The sequence below is a fragment of the Citrus sinensis genome, chromosome 4 (assembly GCF_022201045.2).
Source record: "Citrus sinensis cultivar Valencia sweet orange chromosome 4, DVS_A1.0, whole genome shotgun sequence".
In the NCBI taxonomy this organism is placed as follows: Eukaryota; Viridiplantae; Streptophyta; class Magnoliopsida; order Sapindales; family Rutaceae; genus Citrus; species Citrus sinensis.
Window position 1 is genome coordinate 3,967,346 of NC_068559.1, and position 22,100 is coordinate 3,989,445.

At 30.4% G+C, this 22,100-nt stretch overlaps 1 protein-coding gene, 1 non-coding gene and 1 pseudogene across 4 annotated transcripts; 1 reads left to right on the plus strand and 2 right to left on the minus strand.

Moving 5' to 3' along the window:
• Window positions 1-6,295: 6,295 nt before the first annotated feature.
• MIR160A (microRNA MIR160a) lies at window positions 6,296-6,438 on the plus strand. Its single transcript, NR_129293.1, has one exon. It is a non-coding gene; the product is annotated as a microRNA MIR160a (primary transcript).
• Window positions 6,439-9,285: 2,847 nt separating this feature from the next.
• Window positions 9,286-13,637, minus strand: LOC102619917 (putative serine/threonine-protein kinase). Of its 3 annotated transcripts, none has more exons than XM_052439221.1 (6): window positions 13,406-13,637; window positions 12,308-12,423; window positions 11,689-11,900; window positions 11,146-11,383; window positions 10,796-10,946; window positions 9,286-10,255 (listed from the first exon to the last, which is right to left on the minus strand). In XM_052439221.1, the coding sequence occupies exons 2-6, from the start codon at window positions 12,361-12,363 to the stop codon at window positions 9,965-9,967; spliced, it is 948 nt and encodes a 315-aa protein (XP_052295181.1). In that variant the 5' UTR covers window positions 12,364-12,423; window positions 13,406-13,637; the 3' UTR covers window positions 9,286-9,964. The 3 variants fall into 3 exon arrangements, with proteins under 3 accessions (XP_052295181.1, XP_052295182.1, XP_024956390.1); XM_025100622.2 differs by having other exon boundaries at window positions 9,287-10,255; window positions 11,689-11,905; XM_052439222.1 differs by having other exon boundaries at window positions 12,308-13,637.
• A 795-nt stretch (window positions 13,638-14,432) lies between these two features.
• Window positions 14,433-21,375, minus strand: LOC102619619 (putative serine/threonine-protein kinase; annotated as a pseudogene).
• Window positions 21,376-22,100: the final 725 nt, after the last annotated feature.

The following is a 22,100-nucleotide window of genomic DNA, read 5'->3' on the forward strand; positions in this document are numbered from 1 at the left end:
GATCTCAATTCAAGTGTTGAGGCCGCTAGGATTTTCTGAATTGAAGTGTCATTTTTGAGCATGTCAGATTGTGCTTGACTGGTTGCATTCACCAATAAATGAAAAGACTCTGAATAATGCAGTTGATTGAGCATATACAGTGTACATATGATCATAATAACAAGGAAATGCATCCAATGATACTCCAAGTTCCAATAAACATCTATTCGGTTAGTAGCAAAATGATTGTGTTTAATTACATCGATTATTTTTGCTATTAAAAAAAATATGATATATATATATATAGAGAGAGAGAGAGAGAGAGATTATGTTTATTGGGAAGCATGTTTGTAATTAGTTTGAAGATCCTGATCCCCAATAAATATATTTCGAATGCATAGTATTGAAAATTTTGTTCAAATTACTTTCACATAAATTTTAATTCAAAGAAATATCCAAATTTAGAATGGATGTGGCATTGAGCTCTCAGAATTCACGAAGACAAATAGTGTCTTTGCCTAGATGAGTTTGTTCTAATTTGAAGTAAAAAAAAAAAAATCCTTTGTGCAAATCGTATTACTTCAATATTGTCTTAAGATTGTTAGAAATCACGAGTAATGCAGCAAACAGCGAACCAATTATCTGAAAAACAGCAGCAGAGCGATGCAAGAAACTAAAATTTAACTGCTTTAATGTGCTAATTCCAAATTTTGGACACCATTACGCCATTAGAACAGATATTATCCGCATGTCCCATGAATCTATAACATGTATGTTAAACACCATGTCGTTATTTGGTCAATGGCAGAACCAGGATTTAGTCTCTTAATTCCAGAATTGTTTAAAAATGAACTAATAAATTTCAATTTAGTCTCTAATTTACTGAATTGTTTATTCCAACGGACTCTAGCCTCAGTATAATTCTGCCCTTGCATTGCAGCATAGGGCTAATTTTAACAAAGCTTCTTAATAATGGTTTTTAAGGGAAATTCTCCTCAATCGCGCAGATAGTAAGATCCCTTTCAATATTTCATTTCTTTGGACTGGCTTTTCCGTGTCTCTGCTTACCCTTTTGGCAAGAAGCCATTAGGCCATTAATAGACCCTTGGCTTCTCCAAAACCAAAAAGTTTTAAGTATTAAATATAAGACACATAAATTGTACAATGAATCTTTCTCTGAGTACAAATTTATATCCAAGGAATATTCTCAAGGTGTTTCTGATGTATTCAACAACAAGAAGGGCAATAAAACTGGAAGTGGGTGATATCTGAAATCCAAGATTAAGCAAAGGATTTTTGTAACTTTAGAGTTCAATATATTCCTAGACATTGAAATGTCATTGTCCATTCTTTAGTTAAATCAGCTCTAGAGTATGATGAATCTATGTTTGGATGAGTACATTCCTAGCAAAATTTATGTATCTTTTTCAATTTTTTAATCAATGAAGGTTATGATTCCTTATCAAGAAAAAAAAAACATTTTGGATATTATAGTACTCCACCTTAAAAAACAAAGGTTTTAAATCACCAAGTATATATGAAAAAGGGTAATAGACAAGATATAATCCCTCTCTCCTATCCTTTTTTTCTAAAAGTATAATTGGGATTTTCGGGGCCCTTAAAATGTCAAAAAGTTAATGAAATATTTTCTGAGTTAGATTACTTGCTTTACACATATATCATTATTCTTTCCAAAACTGAAATGCTTTCGATTTAAATTCCTGCTAAATTGCTAATTAGCAACTGTCTTGTCACTAAAATCTAGCTTACAATTTTGCAATAGCTTGATACATAAGCATTGTGATTCATGTTTCCACATATAGTGGACCATATGTAGGAGACTGATTGACTGAATAAAAAGAGAAACATATAGAAAGAAAGAAACAAACAAACCGGCGCACTAACAAAATTACTATCAAATTTAATCTATGTATATAATATAAACTCAACTAGAGTCATCAATTGGATCAACATAAGACTGTTTACTTTTCTCTTTTCTTTTTGAATGTTACTTTTTGACTGACTTGATTACTTTCTCTTAGATCTTAAAGTTAGATTTATAGAGATTTAATTTAGAAATAAAAGTGAATGCAAGATAATTTGGAAATTGAAATATTTTACATTCAATTCATTCCAGGTGTATATTAAAAAATACCTGGAAACTGAAAAATTTTGCAGTTAATTCATTCCAGGCGTAAATTAAAAAATATTGTCGATAATTAAAACTTTAGTGGTATTTTTTTTAAAGTTTTTATATAATAGTATTTTCTAGTATTACAATTAAGGCCTACCTAACGTCTAAATCATTATAATTATAACATAGAATAACACAATGATTTACCAAACATAATTTGATATATAATCCATACTACCAGACACTTATAAAATATTTATAAGATTAGAATTATGAGTCTCTCGTATTAAGGACGAAGGAAACGTACGTATGTTAACAATAGCACCCAGCGACTAAACTATATATACACAGATAACATCGATCTTTTAAGTAGTATGTATATAGTTTTTCACCCCACCGTAAGTAACTGATGAAAGTTCATCTTTTTTCACATTAATATAATTATAAACGTCTTTTAATTGCTACAATTATGTATTAGATAAAGCTCAATACAAGGGTTCAGAAGCCATAAGGCGTTTATGTTCAACTTGCCATGTGGGTCAAAGTCATACGTTATCATCTGCTTGTACGTACAATTAATTTTCTAATTGCATTCTTTGAAAGCTCTGTGTGGTTGCCGTATGCCCCATGGAGCAGTGATAGGTAGACTGCCTATCATTTTCTAAATAATTGAAGAAAAAATGGAAGCCAAAAAATGAAACAGATCATTTGAAATGTCAAATGAATAAATTAAATTAGCTAGTGGATAGAATGATGTAGGACATTTACATTTTTGCATCGTCATACAAAATTAAGGAATTCGCCGTTATTATCCGTAGTGTGTAATAATACACTAAATCAATTTTAAAATTTTATTAAAAATATTTAAGAGTAAGAAAACACGCGATAATTGTTCATTACTCATTTGAAAAAAGTGGTTTATGAGAAAATTCAAAAACTGATAAAAATCCATTTGATGCATTATAAACGTAAGATTGAAAGTGTTTTCGCTATTACAAAAAAACTAGAATTAAGAACATATGAATTTTTTTTAATTTTTTAATCTTCTTCGAAACACTAATTTAATTTAGAGATATATTTAGTATTTTTAAAATATTATCTTAGAATCTACTCATATTTTACAAGTAGGAGTTATGATATTATAAATCGACACAATAATAGTACAATTGAATGATTTTCTTAGCATAGATGAAAATAAGATCCACTGTACTTATAATCATTTATAATAAATGATATTAGTTAGATACGAGAACTTAAACTCTTACCCTTGAGACATCAATCACTCAACCATCAAATAACCCATTCATGTTTTAGTCATTTTATAATCAAAAGATTATTTATTTTAAAATAATAAGATGAGTCAACTTATAACTGATATAATGAGCGCGCAGCTAATTAAAATTATGATTAGGTAAAATTAAACATTTATGAAAGATAAAAATCATAACAATTTCACATGCAAACTAGCAATGGCCTTTGCAAAATATGAACAAAAATAAATGTGTCAGCCAGGTAACAATTTTTAACAGTAACGTAGAGATGAAAAATGTAAAGAAACAAAAGGTGAGGTACATACAAGACGAGGCTGACACCCTGTTCTGTTGTTTTGATGTCAACCCTAAAATTCAATTGGTGGCCGTATTTGGACAGCTAAAGATTCTTACAATTGAAATTGACTAATCGATAGAACAATCAAATAAACTTACAAGCATTATTGGAAATCCTTTGTTAGCTGGTCGTTCCCAAATGGGTCTATATATTAACCCTACTGTCTAGTAATTAGTGAAGCTATACAGCATTTATATATTGAGTTTTAATTTAGAGTTCTCTTGTTAAGAAAAGGAAAAAAAAAAAAAAACACTTAATTTAGAGGTGAGCGATATTTGATTAGTTTGGTTCAGAATTATCTGAACCAATCTTAACCAGCAAAACAAATCCAACCGAATTAGAAATGATTAATTGATTCAAAATTTCTTGAACCAATTCTAAATCGTTGTTAACTAACGTGAGTTAATACTTAAGGCTGAGCATGGATCGATTAACACTTAATTAATTCATCCAACCTGCACAATGAGTTGGGATAATTTTTTTATATGCATATTCTTTTTTCCATAGCTAATTTTGCTCCAAAAAAACATATTTACGGCGGCTGGTTGGGAAAAAAAAAAAAGATATTTCTACCCTAGGTATTGAGAAAACACATTTACAATGACTTTTTACTTATTTTGACTGTATTTGACAATCACAAAAAGTATATATATTTTTTTATAATGATAAAAACTCAACCAGCATAAGTGCAAGTTGGATTGATTGGAATGGACTAATCCTGAGACTGATTTTCATATGTGAAAATAAATTTAATTATTATTTTAATAAATTAAATAACACAGTTCTGAAGCTAAGACTTACAGCATATTGCATAACCTAACAGGACATATCTTATGACAATTTTTATGATGAAGATGGAAAATCAATAAACAAATGCAATTGATTTACTCAAATATATTAATTTTCTCTAAATCAATTGCATAATTTTCTCGAATTTCCTAACTGATTTTCGAAAAAAGGACTTCAACAGTGCTATATATAAGACTAGACATTTTTAACTGTGCTTGTTTTAGTTCGATTTGTTGAGGTGCCACAACAAAAGTATTTTGTGTAGGGCTCGTTTCGGTTTGTCATATGGATCATACAGACGAGATGGCTCATTAAACTATTTAAGAATTTAAGACATAAGAAAATTAAACAATAGACCTTTAGATCAATATGCTCTTATACTCTACTAAATTACCATTTTTAGTAAGAAACCAAATAACAGTATTTAAAATTTTCTTTTTTCTAAAAAATAATAATAGCATTAATTAGCCAATCCTAAATTTTTTAATTGTAGCCATTCTTTTTTTAAAATTTTAATGCAATGCTTTTGTTAACTAGCAGTCTAGCAGGTTCCAAAGGATTCAAATTATATTTTAAGGAACTAGTAGCAATTATATTTACAGTAAATGAAAGCAATTTGAAAAACGTTTGAACTTTGTTCGAATTTTTCTGATGTTTGCGCGCGGTTTGATCTTGTGAGTTATCAAGGGTACTTATGAAATATATAATTATTTCCTTTTGTAAAGTTAGATTCTTGCCCTAACCCTAATAACTGAAAATGTAGTTAAAGCGAGGTGATTAAAATATTTAAGGGAGGGAAAAAAAAAAAGAATATGTATACATGTACACACGCAAAAAGATGAACACAAGTGGTAATAATATGGGCGGTTGCTGAATGGACAGAAGTAGTGCAGGTGAATTAGGTAGCAAAGCAGCATGGATTATTCCAAAATCTAAACAGAAAAGGATGAAGCTGAGAATCTCACTTAGTTTGCTTAAGCAAAGAAGAAATATATGAAATGAATTAGTAATAAAATATGATTGTTAAAAAAGGATATTAAAGAGCTAGCTAGCCAGGAAAAAGAAATATAAAAAGAAATAAATTATGATAAAATTATTCTTTATTTGTTACTTTACTTGAGAAAAGAAAAAGAATAAAATAGATAGGGGGGGCATAGAGGAATCCATATATTTCCAAACACTTGGAGACAAAAATGAGCTTCAGAATAGAAAAGCAACCTTTGCTTTACGACCCAGAAAAGGAGATTTCAAAGCTCACCAAACCACAAGGTTAGCTTAGGAAACTGCGTGGTTACTAGCCCAACTCACAAAACACAACACATCCCCATTTTTTTTTTTTAATTTCTTTTTCTCGCTCTCTCTCTCTCTTGGCGGTGTCTATATTTAGTGGCAAAGGTTGAGGGGGTTGCAATTACTTCAACCCCACATCTTCCTTCTTTCTCTCACAAAAATAAATTTAAAAAAACCACAAAAAAAAAATTGGCCTAGCTTCTATCTTCCTTCATCCCCTATGTTTAGCTTCTTGTCTTTGCTTGTTTCATGCCAATTTCAAAGGGCATGTGTTCAAATAACTTGAACACCCCACAATTAATTTGATTATGAACCTCATGAGCTCCTAATATTTGCCTCAGATCTCTGTTTATCTACTTAAATCTTTTCTAGCTCTGGATATTTATGATCATGAAGCACCACAAGGCATTTCTTGTCCATGCAAACATTCAGAATCCCATTAATTGATGCACATATTCGTTAACACATGCATATATGAGTTACAAAATCATGCATATTATACCTATGTCTATATATTTATAATTATGTGCCTGGCTCCCTGTATGCCATTTGCAGAGTCAATCGAAACATCGATGGCCTCCGTGGATGGCGTATGAGGAGCCATGCATATTCCATGTATAATATATACCCATAGATATGGATTCTTGATTTTTTTTTGCAGGTTAATTTTTTTTTCATTTCTTCCAACTTGAGAAGGGCAGCATTGTAATTTTGTAAGATGCAGGGTTCACTCTTTGTGCCTAAAAGGTACAATCAATCTCTCATGTTCTTCTTTAATTCTTTCGAATTAGTCCTTTTATGGATTTTAGGGTTTCAGTGATGAGACATTCTGTGAAAGCATAATTAATATCCATGACACCTGTAACGAGGAATTGTATATTACACTGAATTTGACATCACAAGAGTTTCATCAGCTAATTAAATGTTTCCCATTTTATTGATCCATCATCTTATTACACACTCACGTTTACTGCAGTTATTAAACATATAATTGCATGTGTCTTTGCCAAATTTCCTAATTAAAGCTAGATGTTCAGTATCAACAGGTTTTCTAATTAATCAGACAACAAAAACCCCATCAATCTAGCTTGTGATGGGTTGATTTTGTCTGAAGTGTAGAGAAAATTAAATTAAGATTGTCTTTTGTTTGAACTTAATTTGTTTAATGATACCAACTACTGTTGCTTAACATGCAATCATATTTATTAATCAATGCTCTCCATCTTTAAGCGCAAATTAAGGTCTAAAGAAAAACCAGAAAATTAACTTAAGTAATATTAGGCCACAACACGCATTGTTTAACATATTAATTATTGGCTTGGCTTTGGACAAGTCCAGCAGTTGAGGAATTGTTAACATAATAAAAAATAATAATAATCCCTTTGATCATCTAGGCCGTTGATTAAGACTATTCTCCTTGTCAGATCATGAGGTCACTGCTCAGGTATAATGAAGTGAAGAGTGATTAAAATGCTTTAGGGTTATATGATCTGCAAACATTACTTGCATAGTGATAGATAGGGCAAAGCCCCCCGCCCCGCCCCACTCGCCCCCCCCCCCCCCACCCCCGACCCAAACCAAGAGTCTGTCTTTCTTTTGTAATAATTAAATATAAAAAGATGAATCGATATGTATCGGAATTATGATTATGTATATATTCTGGGATTTTTGATTGAGAAATTAAGAAAAAGAAAGAATTATATATATATTCTGGGGAAAGTAAAAGAGAAGGAGCGCCGAGCGGTGGTGGATTATGATTATGATTGTAGCTTTTTACTAGGGAATCACACACATGCATGGACCACTGAACTGATCATCAGCCAGCTGATCTATCTCTTTGATTGGCTCTTGGGGAATATATGTTCATCATACGGTCAAAGCAAGTCAATAAAGTTTTGATCAGGGGAAGCAGAAGATTTATTGATTATAGCCCTATAACCTTGCTCCGTGGGACCACACCATACACACTTTCAAGATCTCCTGAAATTTCAAATAGATTTTCAAGATCACAAACATATGCATGGTTTTTGTTCACTTTTCATTTTTATTTTTTCTACAGATAGACCCAGCTTTAAAGCTTAATCTATAGAAACATTCTCTCTGGTTTTTGACTGAACACAGGTTTTAAATCCTAATAAAATTTAGAACAGTAAAAAATTAAACAGTATTATAAAGAAAAAGCTTTGATTACTTGGGGGGGGTCCACCATTTTACTCTCTTTGTTCCAATGAAGGAAAATGATCATATTCTTTGATTCTTGAGATTGCTGAATTAATATTATTTATAGTAATTGATGAGCACGCTTTGATTTCTAATGCAATGATTTCAGGTTTTGAAAAAAAAATCTGCAAGCTGCAGGGATTACGTTTATTTCCTTAATGGAGATAACGTTTAGCCAGATTATTTTGTTTCTTTTTATCAGTATAGCTCAGAGATTTACAGTAATAAATATAACACTTGCTTCTTGTAAGAACAAAGACTTAAGTGATAATATTCTGAATAGGTTGGCATGGCTCCCATTCATTCATGGTAAGAATTCTATATCTTGGTTAATGGGCATCACCAGTTTTGTAGTTAAGGAAGATCATATGTGTGTGTGTTGAGAATAATTATTGAATATGCCTGTTAGCTTTTTGTATTTTATTAGGCTGGAAATAGCCTGATTGTTGAGTTTGAGGGTACTAATATTCTCTGGTAAGAAAGAGGCCACTTTGTTCCAAAATAGGGAACAAAATGTGTCTTCTTTTCCAGCCTCTAGAAAATTAGACTTGTAGGTGGAGAGATAAAGTGAAGAGATGATGATCTTAAAGTTGCTTTGACTAGATTTTTCTGCATCGTAGAAGATGTAGTGTCTCCAAATGTCAGATACTCCTCAAAATTAATCTTCACTGAATAATAATTTAATTTTTATTATGTACCCTCGGGCCGGGGCTGTAGGCTTTGCCAGTCGATGTGTGACCAGCGACCAGAAAAGTTTCGTACAACATGTACATTGTAAATTAATTTATTGCATTTGTATTGTAATGTTCTTGGCTAGATCAAATAGGTCATGCAAGCCCTTGAAAACACTGTTCCTTTTATCGAGATGCCAGTTAATTTAGCTGAAGTATAGGGCTTGATTGCTATTGAGATTGTGCAGATATAATTTAAAAGTTACAAGTTACAATAATAAATATTAGTTATTGTATTTATAATTTAGTAGTAAACTAATTATTATACGTTGAAAGTTAAGTTGATTTTTATACTGCTTTAATAAAAAATTTATAACATCTTTATTATTTTTGTCTAAATTATTATTTAAAAAATTATATTTATTATATAATATTAATATTTATTTCATAGTTACAATTCATTTTTTTCCACAACAATTGTGGAATTAAAAGTTCCAGCACTTCAATACTAAACATGGCTTTAAGACATATATAGAAATTAAAGGGAAAATTCATGTTCAAAAATAGCTCTAGAGTTAAGTTGTCCGGCCCTATGCTTATATACTCAGTGCACAATTTATTTTCAACTGGTGTGAGATAATCTCCTTAAACTAAATTTCTTTTTTCTAGTTATTGTAACTTACATAATGTATGAGTTAAACTATGAAACCATGTAAAAATTCATGGCCCAAAACTATCATATTAAAATTTAACTTATGAGTTAAGTGTTGTTACCCAAACTCATAGTTGAGGATTGCCCTCAGACTAGTCCAAGAACTAACCCTCAACTTTTAAGTATAAATTTTGTTTTTAGAAAATTAAAAAGTATGAATTAAATCGTGGACTCTTACATTAGTTACCCATGTTATTTTTTTACATGGTTGAAAACTGTCAAGATATGAGACCTTCTCATCAGAACAAAATCTGACTTTTTCTTATAAAAAAGAAAAAAAGATTAAAAAAATGAGCAATAAATTAAAATATGTTCGTATAATATTAAAATACAAAGTGCCCATGATAATTGGCAGAACAGAAGAAAATTTCTGGTAATAAATGGTGAGAATTGCCTTCATTAATTAATTAATCATGTCTGAGTCCAGTATTAATTTGCAAGGTACAACTTTTAAGCATTGATTTCTTTGCTCTATTTTTTAACAAATTTTTTTCTTTTTTGTGATTGTTATCTAATCTCTATCACGCACAAAGTTTTATATACTCATAACGGGTACAGCCGTTAGCTGCCGTTTTCGGTCATGCTTTTCGAGGAGCTTCTCTGGCCTACTTTCACGTCCATGATATCGCCGATGAGCCCCGGCTGCGATATCTCCACGTCGTCACCATCGATGTTGGTCTCTCCGTTCATCATCTTGATCGCCGTAGACATTTGAGGCCGGAGTTTGGATTTCTCTTGTACGCATAGTAAGCCAACCTTCAGGAATCTAATGGCTTCATTTTCTGGGAAGTTGCCATATAGCATGGGATCCACTAGATTCATAAGCTCCTTAGAGTTGTACATTCCCCAAGCCTGGTTGGAGCCACAGATATTTTGCAATTCGAATATATTTTAATAAAAAGTTTATCCCAATTAAGGTGACATTAATTAGAGTTACGTAACTACCATAAATAATATTATAAATAGTCAATATGTTAACACATTGTCACGGTCATCGATTAGTTTAAAAATAATAGCCCTTAATTTTCTTGTAATTTGTTTCGATTAATTGACAAGTGACCCTATCACTCACTTTTGATTAATTTGGTTCGACAGATTTGTGAGAAACATAAGATCTTATACCAGAGATGATGAATCCATCGGATTCCGGATTTGTCGGTCCTTTGCCAATTTCAGTAGATTAACATTAAATTTGACCAAAATCAATACCACTAATTCAATATAATTTCTGTGTAACATTTTATATATTTTTTTTATCTACCCAACCCCATGTCACTCCTAAATTAAAATTATTTCTTTAGATTTAAAATCCTTAACCTCTTACTTTCACCGCAATAGAACAACCAACTGAATTATCCATTAAGAATATAGTTTCATGTTAATTGATCGTACCTTGTCCACAAGATGATACTCTCCAAGTTGTACATCAAAATCAACTGCTGTTCTTCCACTGACTATTTCAAGAAGTAGCACTCCAAAACTATAAACATCTGATTTTCGAGTTAAACGTCCGCTGATTGCATACTCTGGAGCTAGATAGCCTCTATTTAAGAAATAAAAAAATAATCATAAAAAATAAAAAAAGTTAATGTACATGGTTTTAATAACTCAATACAAACTGAACATTTAGTGAATTATTGTTTTTTTTGGTCAAATAACTCTGTTATCTACAGTTTCATGATGAAGTTATATATTTTGATTGAAGCTTTGTAAAATTAGCTAGAGAGATATGATGCACTTACAGTGTGCCTGCAACGCGTGTACTAATATGAGTGGTATTTTCTGGGAATAGCTTAGAGAGCCCAAAATCTGAAATTTTAGGATTGAAATTTTGATCCAAAAGAATATTGCTAGTTTTGATATCTCGATGGACAACATGTGGTTGAATTTCCTCATGAATATAAGCAAGTCCCCGACCAATTCCCATGATAATTTCTCGCCTTGCCTTCCAGCCAAATTTAGCTCTACGTTTCTCCTCACCTGCCAATTAGTTCAAGAAACCATATGAGTAAAATATTGCCACTCTTATAAAATTACAATACGAATGTTGTATCATAAGACAAATGATGTCGCACACATAATGTTTGTTTATTAACTTATACACACTAATGATGGAATAGTAATGCGGCATACCTGACGTATCATTCAAAGATGGGTATTGCAAAATGTAAATCAGAAACTCAACACGCATTAAAATGATCGGTGATAGATAAGTTAGATTACAAAATGAGCTTTAACATTGACATGCCTCAACACCAAAGATAGGGAGATATATACATACGTACCAAGCAAAGTTTGCGAGAGGCTGTTGTTTGGCATGTAGTCATAAACAAGAATTCTACAAGGCCCGTCAATGCAACCACCATGAAGCTTTACAAGGTTTTCGTGACAAACATTTACATTGGCCATGGAAGCTACTTCTGACATGAATTCTTTCTCTCCTTGCTTGGATTCCACCGAAAGCACTTTCACAGCAACTATTGTTCCATCTTGAAGCCTTCCCTTTAAGATCAAATATTAACATTTTTCAAAAACCAAAACGCTAGTGTTACCACAGTCATTTGAATTGGAACCATAAACTCAATTCATACTTATATATATATATATATTCCCAGTATTGACATGCTTCAATAATTAGGACAACATGTACTAATAAACATGGTTCGAAATCTGTGATGAGAAGGCTTTCGGCCTATTTTTTCAAAATATAAGTCTAAGCCCATTTGTAAAATAATTTATTGTAATTTGAGAATTTGAGAATGCCTTCAACAGCATATTTTTAGAGACGGTTTTTAACAATAAAATAATAATAAAAAACATTAAAAAAGTATTTGGAAAAAAAAAGAAGAAAAATGGAACAATCATATATACCGTAATTAATGTAAGATTATAGAATGAACATACCTTATAAACGGAGCCAAATCCACCTTCTCCAATCTTATTGGACCAACGGAAGCCATTGGTGGCAATTTTCAGTTGATTGTAGGAGAATGCATTAATATTTTTCAGAATTTGTTCACCTTATTTCATGAATTTTTTTTTAAAAAAAATTAGCTATATGTTAATACATATAATTTTTTATTTTTGAGAAATAATGCATATGATGTTAATTTGCTGAAGACAAATAATTAATTTACATTTAGAGAATGATGTGACAGCGATGCTGGATTGACATGTAATACCAACTTAAGTGATAGTCAAATGACTCAAATTAATTTGAAAAAAAAAAAAGCAGCTTGTGGAAAGTAAGATGCATGAATTATCACATGGAATTATCACATGAAAGTGACGTACAATTATTTTTTTTAGATTTTATGAAATTAATTCTATGTCCATTTCACTTGCTACCTCAAAAAATAGAGAAAGAGAGCGATTGTCACTTTTCTCCACAAAAATTTTAGGATGAATTGTTCATTAAAAATTTTGACGTTTAGGGCAACGGGAGTATTATAAAAATTGTAGGGGATAAGTGATAAAAGAAGAATTATTAAAGTAGAAAAGTTATAATTCTCAAAAAGTAAAAATAGGAAAATTAAAAAAAAAAAGTTTGGGCACTTGGCAACTAGCCTAAGCCTTCAGCCGCCGTGGATGGCTGGATTTGTTGACAATTGCGACTCTAATATTGAATATGGGGAAAATGAACTATCACAAGGTAAATTACTAGATAAAATTTTGTGTAAATAGAGTTATTAAAACATAAAAATCATTAATTTCATAATTTAATTATGCCACGAGTTGAACAAACTTTTATTTTTTTTACAATTTGTTATAGGAAGAACTGGTTCTCCAATTTTTTTTTAAAAAATGCATAAATTCATTCGAGGGTAAGACTCTAATCTCTAGATAAGGGCACTAAAAACATAACACAACTAATGATTCTATATATGTAGCTTTCTATGAAAGAACCAGAAATGTTACATAAAATGATCAGATGAAGATGAAGAAAAGACAGGTGAAAAGAGATTTTTTTTTTTTAATTTTGCAGATAAATTTATAAATTACCTCCTATTGTGTTCTCCGCAGAGACTCTTGATGGAAAAGAAAAGCAAGAAAAAATGGACTTCATTTCATCAAATTCAAATATGCAGGGCTTGCAGGAAATTGAATTTTTTTATCAGTTATTACTTCTGAACTTCCATGGCCGCGGATGCCAACACCTGCGGCTTTGTCAAATACAAATGAAAGAAAGATAAAAAGAGACACTCGACATTACAACAAAATGTGATGAGTTAAGTGGCTCTTAGCTAATTTAAGGTTTATATATAAATGATCATAAAAATGAGAAATATTTTATTGCCGATTGGGTCGAGAGTGGAGTCACAATTAAACCGGATTAAGTGGGGGACAATGCATTTCAATTCATGGACAAATTGAGTGGGAAATTAAAGAGAGTGGGGTGGCGGGCCTGGCGGCTGGTCTAAAATTATATTTAATTTCCTGCTGACTTTAATCCGAAGACCAAAAATAAGTGGAATTAATGGTATGACAAACTCGTATTGCAACTTAAATTTCTACAACTACTCATTGGAAGTGTTGCCATCAATCAACAACGTACATTTCTATTACAGATTAATTGAACATGTGCCTTAATCCAAAATTTCGACATCATCACAACTTCGTCTCAGAAGATATTCATAATTAATAGTTTATTTTATTCAAGTAATATGCAGATAATCAATATTATAATTCTTTCTCTCTTCTCTCTCTTTTACTCTATTTGCTTCTTTCTCTTTTCCATACTAGCGGACCAGGTCAAGAAGTCCACCGCTCAACTCTACTGATTATTATTATTATTTGGAAAATTTATGAAAATAGTCCAAAAGCAGGATCAATTTAGGAATTCAAAATGTACATTTTGAACCAAAGGCCCCTTAGTAATTTTATATGGAGCTCTGATCGCTCTTCCAATCACTAGTGGATTGAGTACATGACATGTCAATCTCCATAGCTCATCGACAGCATGTCTAGCTAGCCAGTGCACCACATTAATTAGTTGCACCAATGGGCCTTCATGTTTGAAATGCCATTTTCATAATTTATTTTTTGTGCTGATTTTTTTGAACAAAGTAAAGCATCCTCGTGGCTTTATCCTAGGAGATAAATAGAAAATGCTTTCCTTTTCTATGTCAAAATCGACTGCTGTTCGTCCACCGAATATTTCAAGAAGTAGCCCCCCAAAACTATATACATCTGATTTGCAAGTTAAACGTCCGGTTATTGCATATTCTGGAGCAAGATAGCCCCTAATTTAGAACATAAAATAATCTATATTAACAAAAAAGTTAAAAAAACATTAAGTACATAATATCTTAAGAGAAATAACATTTTATTTAAGTTCTTGATAAATTTTTTAAGTATATATATATATATATATATGCTGCACTTACAACGTGCCAGCAGCATGTGTACTAATATGAGTAATATTTTCTGGGAATAATTTGTAGAGGCCAAATTTTGATATTTTGGGATTGAAATTTTGATCCAAAAGAATATTGTTAGCTTTGATATCTCGATGCACAATTTGTTGGTTTTATTTCTTCATGAATATAAGCAAGCCCTCGAGCAATTCCTAATGCAATTTCTCGCCTCGCTATCCAGTTAAATTTAACTCTATTTTTCTACTGACCTATGGTTAATTCAATAAACAATATGAGTATACTGCAACACTTGTAAAATTATAATTACAAAATTTGCATCACTAATATTTTTTTGGAATAGTTACTATCTAAAGATATAAATTATACATGCATTTGTGGTACAGCCCATAAATTTGCTGATAAACTTTACTCCCACTGACAACATATATTGAGATAAATTTATCCATTTTCCATAGTTTTGTGAAAAGAAAAAGAGCCTCTATGGAAGCTTGAAGTGGTGCTCACCAGTCCAATGACTGATTTGCATCACTAATCGACTATAGATCAACGATGAAATGAGTAATATTATACTTACATAATTAAGATGTATCGTTTGTATCCCCTCATCTAATGCTAGGTACCAAAACAGTGGCATATTAATTGTGAATGATATATAGAGTCAACTAATATATGACACATTACACGTATCATTAAATAAATAGGGACAGATTATTGTTAGGAAATCAACTCCACAATTCAAGCATCAACCCGTCAAAGAATCATGTGGGCAATCGGACATTTGATCTGCTGCCACGGGTTTCAAATAATCACTCAAAAATTGCACATCTTCATGTATATAAACACTGTATCGATTGAATAAAAGTAGAGAAAACTAATTCAGTTTTCATTCAACAATTTCAAAAAATTTTCATAGTATCAGAGCGTGAGAATTACATTTGGAAAAAAGCCATTCATCCTGAAGGGGAAAAGTTGGATGCTAGTTCAATTAAGTAACAACATGTTAACATTCTCAAACATATCCTAATATAAAAGATAGAGGGAAAATTTATATTGTACCAAGAAACGTTTGAGAGAGACTGCCGTTTTGCATGTAGTCATAAACAAGAATTCTGGAGGGCCCATCGATGCAACCACCATGAAGGTTACCAGATTTTCGTGACAAATATTTATATTGGCCATGGAAGCAACTTCCGACATGAATTCTGTTTCTCCTTGCTTGGATTCCACTGAAAGCACTTTCACCGCAACCACTGTTCCATCTTCAAGCCTTCCCTTTAAGATCAAATATCCATTCTTCAACAAATCAATTAAGTTTCTATGTATATATTTTGAAGTTATTAGAATTAATCAAACCAAAACCTATAAGTTTAATGTAAAAATTAAAATTAGAGTATGAACATGCATACCTTGTAAACGGAACCAAAGCCACCTTCGCCAATTTTATTGGATGTACGGAAGCCGTTGGTAGCAATTTCAGTTCGTTGTAGGATATTTTTGAAAACTTGTACCCCTGTACTTTTCTTGAATAATTAATTATTGAGTATTGAGAATGATGAAATAACCATGCATGACGTTTGATTAGGAGACATATTTTTTGACCTATTAAAACAGGTAGCTCTAGAAATTATCATGAAAGTGACGTATAAATAATCATACATATAAAAGACGATAATTTTAATATGTTTGTAGGTTATATTCAAAGCAAATGTATATATCTTATATCTATGGATGGCTTTCTCAATAATGGCCAGCCAGCCTGCAGCATCAATAAGGTCATTCATAATAGCCGATTACTTGATTGATGACTTATTTGTTTTCTTGACAAATGCCATCTGATTAAATTATTGTGATACGTTGAGGGGATAAAGATGCGTGCACTCATTAAATAAGTGAACTTTTATAAGACTTTTTCTGCCTCTTGAAAATACACAATTGGCAAACCAGAAATGCTGTATTATGTTTTTTTTTTAATTAAAAAAATGTTGTACTAGATGATTAGGGTAAAAAGCAAAAGAGAATTGATTGTTTAAAAAATTAACCAATTAATAAAATACACACATCCTTCGCAGGATTTATATTTTTTTATCATTTACTCCTATCTCTTTAGTGAAACAAACTCTTAACTATTTTATGGGTTAATTTCTGTATCAACTTATTGAAAGCCAGACCACTCTCTTGCCAATTAATTTTGATTTCTCATCGTGTTCATTAACTTCAGATATCGAGCTAATATCAAGTTGAATTCGATTTGAGCTAATTTTATCTTATTAACACTCTTGTAACTATAACATAGATAAGCAAGATTTAAATTTTAAACCTTTAATTTGTGTAAAATGTCACTAGTTGATCTAATTACCGTCCCAAATTTTCTTAATTTTCCCATTAGTAGTTCAATGTAATTATTTCGGAAGAACACGAGGCACTTGTGCCCTACCTAAGATTGAGAAACAGAAAGCGGGTTCAATCATTGACTCAGCAGCCAGGCTTTCAACAATGGATTAATTGAATTATTCAACCCTACTGTATCCAAACTACAGTCCAAGGTCAAAGTGAGTCCTTAAACTTTGAGAATTTGACAAAATATGAAGAATTTGTCAAATTGCTACTTTTGCATGTCAATAAAGGGAGTTGTCAATTATGTAATCCCCAAACCTTTTCAGAATAACTTGGTATTCGCTTTCAATTTTCAAAATTTGTGTGCTTGCGTAATTTGGATCATCAATTGGGTGGTAAATAAGCCAGAGAGACTAAGGAGTTTCAGTCGTCTAAATTGCTTTGCCCTAAAAATATCTCAAGCCCCCCCCCCCCTCCTTTTTTTATATACTGATAATACAGACAACTAATATTTACAACTATTATTCCAACAAACAATTATTGATGTTTACAATTAGACAATTAACTAAGACAACAACTTTACATTAATGGTGCGTTTACTTCATGGAATGAGAATGAGAATCAATTTACCAATAATATTAAATAATGTAATTTTCATTAACTAGATGCATGTATAAATATTATTATAAAATGATATTAATTAAAAAAATAAAATTAATAATAATAAATGTTAATAATGATAATATTAGAGTAATGATACAGCCACAAACTCTTGTACAAACTTATTTTGTACAAACTGACGTGGCATTAATTCATTGGTTGAATGAAAATATAAATTAATAAAAACAAATCATGTGGGCCAAGTGATATTTAATTCAACCAATCTTATCAAGCCACATCAGTTTGTACAAAATAAGTTTGTACAAGAGTTTGTGGCTGTATCATTACTCATAATATTAATAAAAAAATTAATAACAATAATTAATAATAACTAAAATGATAAAGTTAATAAAATTCAATAATAATAATAATAATGAAATTTAAAATAATAAAATTAATTGTGATTTGAACGAGGATAATTCGGAAAATATGAAAAATTAGAGGGATACAAAAGTAAGTTAAGGGAATGGGAATCCTCATTCCCAACCCCCCTCCCCTCATGGGAATGAGATTCTCATTTCTTATTCTCAAATTATGTGAGACCCACATATTTTATTCTCATTCACAAATTACATTTTGCCAAGTAAATATGGGTTTCATTCTCATTCCCTAAACCCGCAAGTAAACACACTATAAATTCTATGAAACACTCCACCAGATTGTTTATCTTTACAAATATACGAGGAATATCTGCTCTACTCACATTTCACCAGAGAAAAGGACTGCAAACTGGCTCCACTCAATCGTTCTTAATTAAGGGAGAATTTATGTAGCTAAAATATTTCAAGCCTTGAACATTGAAACACGTTTAATTCTTTTGACATGGTGTTGCATTATAAAGATCTCATTCTAGTAGGTACTAGCCTTAATTTAACAGGGGAATAAATAACCTTGCAAATGTTGGCTCAACTTAATAGAGGGATAAATGACCTATAATGAAACTATGGTGACGTAGTCTAAACTGTTAAGTTCATTGTCCCACATCGACTAGAATGAATCCTGAGTTAAGTAGGGCTAGGCATATGAGATTTGAGTAACCATCAACTCCAACATATGAAATAATTCTTAAGGTTATAAATAATAAAAATGGCTCACATATCACATCCAAGTAAGTACAATATTTCAACTAAAATAAGAAAAGCAAAATAAATAGAAAATGGGAGGGCCTATTTTTTATTAAAATTTTTGACACAAATCATGAGCCATTAGTTTCAAGCAATTCAATGGTAGATATTAAAAATCAAACTAATATTTAATAATAGTTATTCATCCAACATCAGATTTTCTGAAATCAATAGTTCAAAATTTATATAGAAATTTAAGTTATAATAACCTAATCCATTAAAAATACTCTTGAACAGTGCTACATCCCAAACTAATGATTTAATAAATTGGGGGATATTTTAACTTAAAATTTTTATACAAAATTTCAATTATTGATCTCACACAATTCAATGGTAGACATTGAAAGTCAAAATAGCAATTAATGATGCCAATGTTGGAAAATTTGAATGATTAAATACTCTCTTTTCTTGTGAACTCAATACAACTCCTCAATTAGAATTCTTTAAGAACTAAAAAGCTTTACTACTTCTTGTTTGCTTAAACCATATAAGAGATGAGGTACTTATACTTGTTACAACTTAATCACAACCATACACTAGCCTAACTACCACACAAATCATATTAAACCTAACAACTATACCCAACATCACAAATTCTACTTACCACATTATCACATTTAACGCAATTTTTAATTACCTAAAGAAGCTTCCTTTAGCTAGATCAAAGGTAATTTGGGCTTCAAAGTTGTGTGGATCAAGTTTATGATCCAACAACCAATTCACTCACCATAAAATTATATTATATCGATGGCTCAAATTTTATATCAAAATTTTAAGTTGAAATATTCTTTCCCTAATAAATCACATTCGATGCATTTTAAAGCATTTCAACACCCTTGAAATTTAAAAAAGTAATAGACTTTTCTAGAAGTATATAATGGCGTTTTATTATTATTATAAGTTCACATGAAACTTGGATAAACTCAATACAATATATCGTCCTCTTTTATCTCCATTTCACTATCCATTATCGATTTATATACTTCTACTAATCATTCTACAAATTTGGATTTTTTTAAGTTCTTAGAATTAAAGAAGATTTAATTAACAAATAAGTGCATTAATGTCATAAACATAATTAGAACATGTGGGTAAAAGTGGTAGACAAAGGGCTAGTTTGATATTGCGACAGCTGGAGAAATATGGTATTTGTTCTATGTAAATGAAATGAGCTTGCTTATTAAAAAGGTAGCTAAGTGCTTAGTAAAGTGTGTTGTTGCATTAGGTGTGAATTTGAAAAATAGAGTACATGAATTTGATTTTATTTTATTATAAAAGTGTTGTTTCATTATATAATGACCAAGGTAGATATAAGTTTAAACTAATCTTTATTTATATATCATGGGTCCTCTTCTTGGCAAAGAAAAATTTTACCATTTGATTATATCCATATTTTTTCCTTGAAATGGCTAGAAAATCTTTATCTAAAATTAGGCCAGATACTCTCTTTAGGGTAATTCCATCAAATTCCACCACTGAACCAATTTAAACCAATTTAAATGAAAGCTAAGTGCATATTACAAATTTCAATATTAATTTAAATTCATTATTGAATAGTTTTCAACATTCTATTTCTATTAATTATTAATTACTATTTATTTCTAATATATAGATATTTTTCTATTAATAATATATATTCCTAATAATTATTAGATAATTATGTTAACTTTATTAGAATTCTATTAAATAGATTTGAATTATATAATTTTGATTATTATTATTTTTAATCTTATTTTTTATAATAATATAAATTTTCATGGTTTATAGAAAAATAAGATATGATTGTCTTTTTATTAAAAATATTAATATTATAATAGAAATTTTAAAAAGATGAGATTGCTTATTGGATAAACTGCTTATAAAAAGTAATCTCATATTTGCTTTTAAAATTTTTTGTTAAAATGGAGAAACTTATAAAATAAGCAACTTTTAAATAACTTATCAAGGTTTTTGTCAAAATTTATGAAATAAGTAACTTATAGCACTTAATATGAAATGGGGAAAATTTGCATAATGTTATTGAATTTTTTTTCCTTTAAATGGGCTCACTTTTAAAAGTTTGAAAGCATAGAAGAAAGGACCTTTTTGGTATTTAGATACTGTGACTTAAAATCTACAGCAATTCTAAAAGGAAAAAAAAAACTGACTATAAAATAAAAGTTAATGTTATATTGTAAATATAACTTTCAAATTAAAATTTTGCAAAAACAATTTATATATATATGCATAGATATAAATTTTTATCAAACAAGTATTAGATCAAATCAATCTAATTTCCAAACCACAGTAATAAGTGTTTGCCTAATAATTTAGTGACGTATCTTTTAAGATACAACTACCAACCACACTGCAACGGATCTTCTTTTTCTGCAGCATTGCTTCTATGATTAGGGATGACAAATATCCAATTATGGATGGATAATATCCATCCAAACACAAATCCATAATTATCCATAATGGATATATCCATATCCATATCTAATATTTAATATTGGACATGGATATGGATTTTATCCATATAGCTATGGAGATCCCTGGATATCCATAGATATTTTATTTTTATTATATAAAAATAATAATATAAAATAGTTAAAATTCCAATATCAAATTTGGCTATTAAACTATTTATATTAGTAATATATATATATATAATAAAATGGCGGTCCAGTGGTCAGTGGCGGCGGTCCGACAACTTTCCGGCGAATTCCGGCGGAGGTCCGGCGACCTTCCGGCGAAGCCAACGGTGGTCCGGCGACCTTCCGGCAAGGTCCGACGGTAATTCCGGCGATGTCCGACGGTGGTGGTCCTGCAAGGTCCGGTGGAGGTCTATTTATAATATTAAATTAATAAAATAAAATAATAATTATTAATAGTATTAAATAAGTTAAAAAATTAAAGGATAATTTTGAAAACTTTAATTTTTAATATAAGAGGAATTTAAAATTTTCACTAGTTAATATAATATTTTTACAATTGTTTGTTTATTATATTTTTAATTTTTAATTTTATAAAATTAAAATTTTTTAAACTTGTGTTGGGTTAAACGAATATCCATTGGGTAAAAAAAATTATCCATATCCATCTAGATATAATTTTAAAATACCAATTTTAAGATCCAAAAATTTTTGAATGGATATTATCCGATCTAATTGGATAAATATTGTGAATATTCATTATGGAGCGATCCAGTTGCCATCTCTA

Bases quoted from the DNA above. Each gene is read 5' to 3' on its own strand.
- LOC102619917 (XM_025100622.2), bottom strand. From the start codon at position 13,469: ATGAAGTCCATTTTTTCTTGCTTTTCTTTTCCATCAAGAGTCTCTGCG. The intron at 11,384-11,688 runs GTACGTATGTAT...ACTAATTGGCAG, and splicing joins CCTCTCGCAAACTTTGCTTG to GTGAGGAGAAACGTAGAGCT. The intron at 10,256-10,795 runs GTACGATCAATT...GGCTCCAACCAG, and splicing joins AGTATCATCTTGTGGACAAG to GCTTGGGGAATGTACAACTC.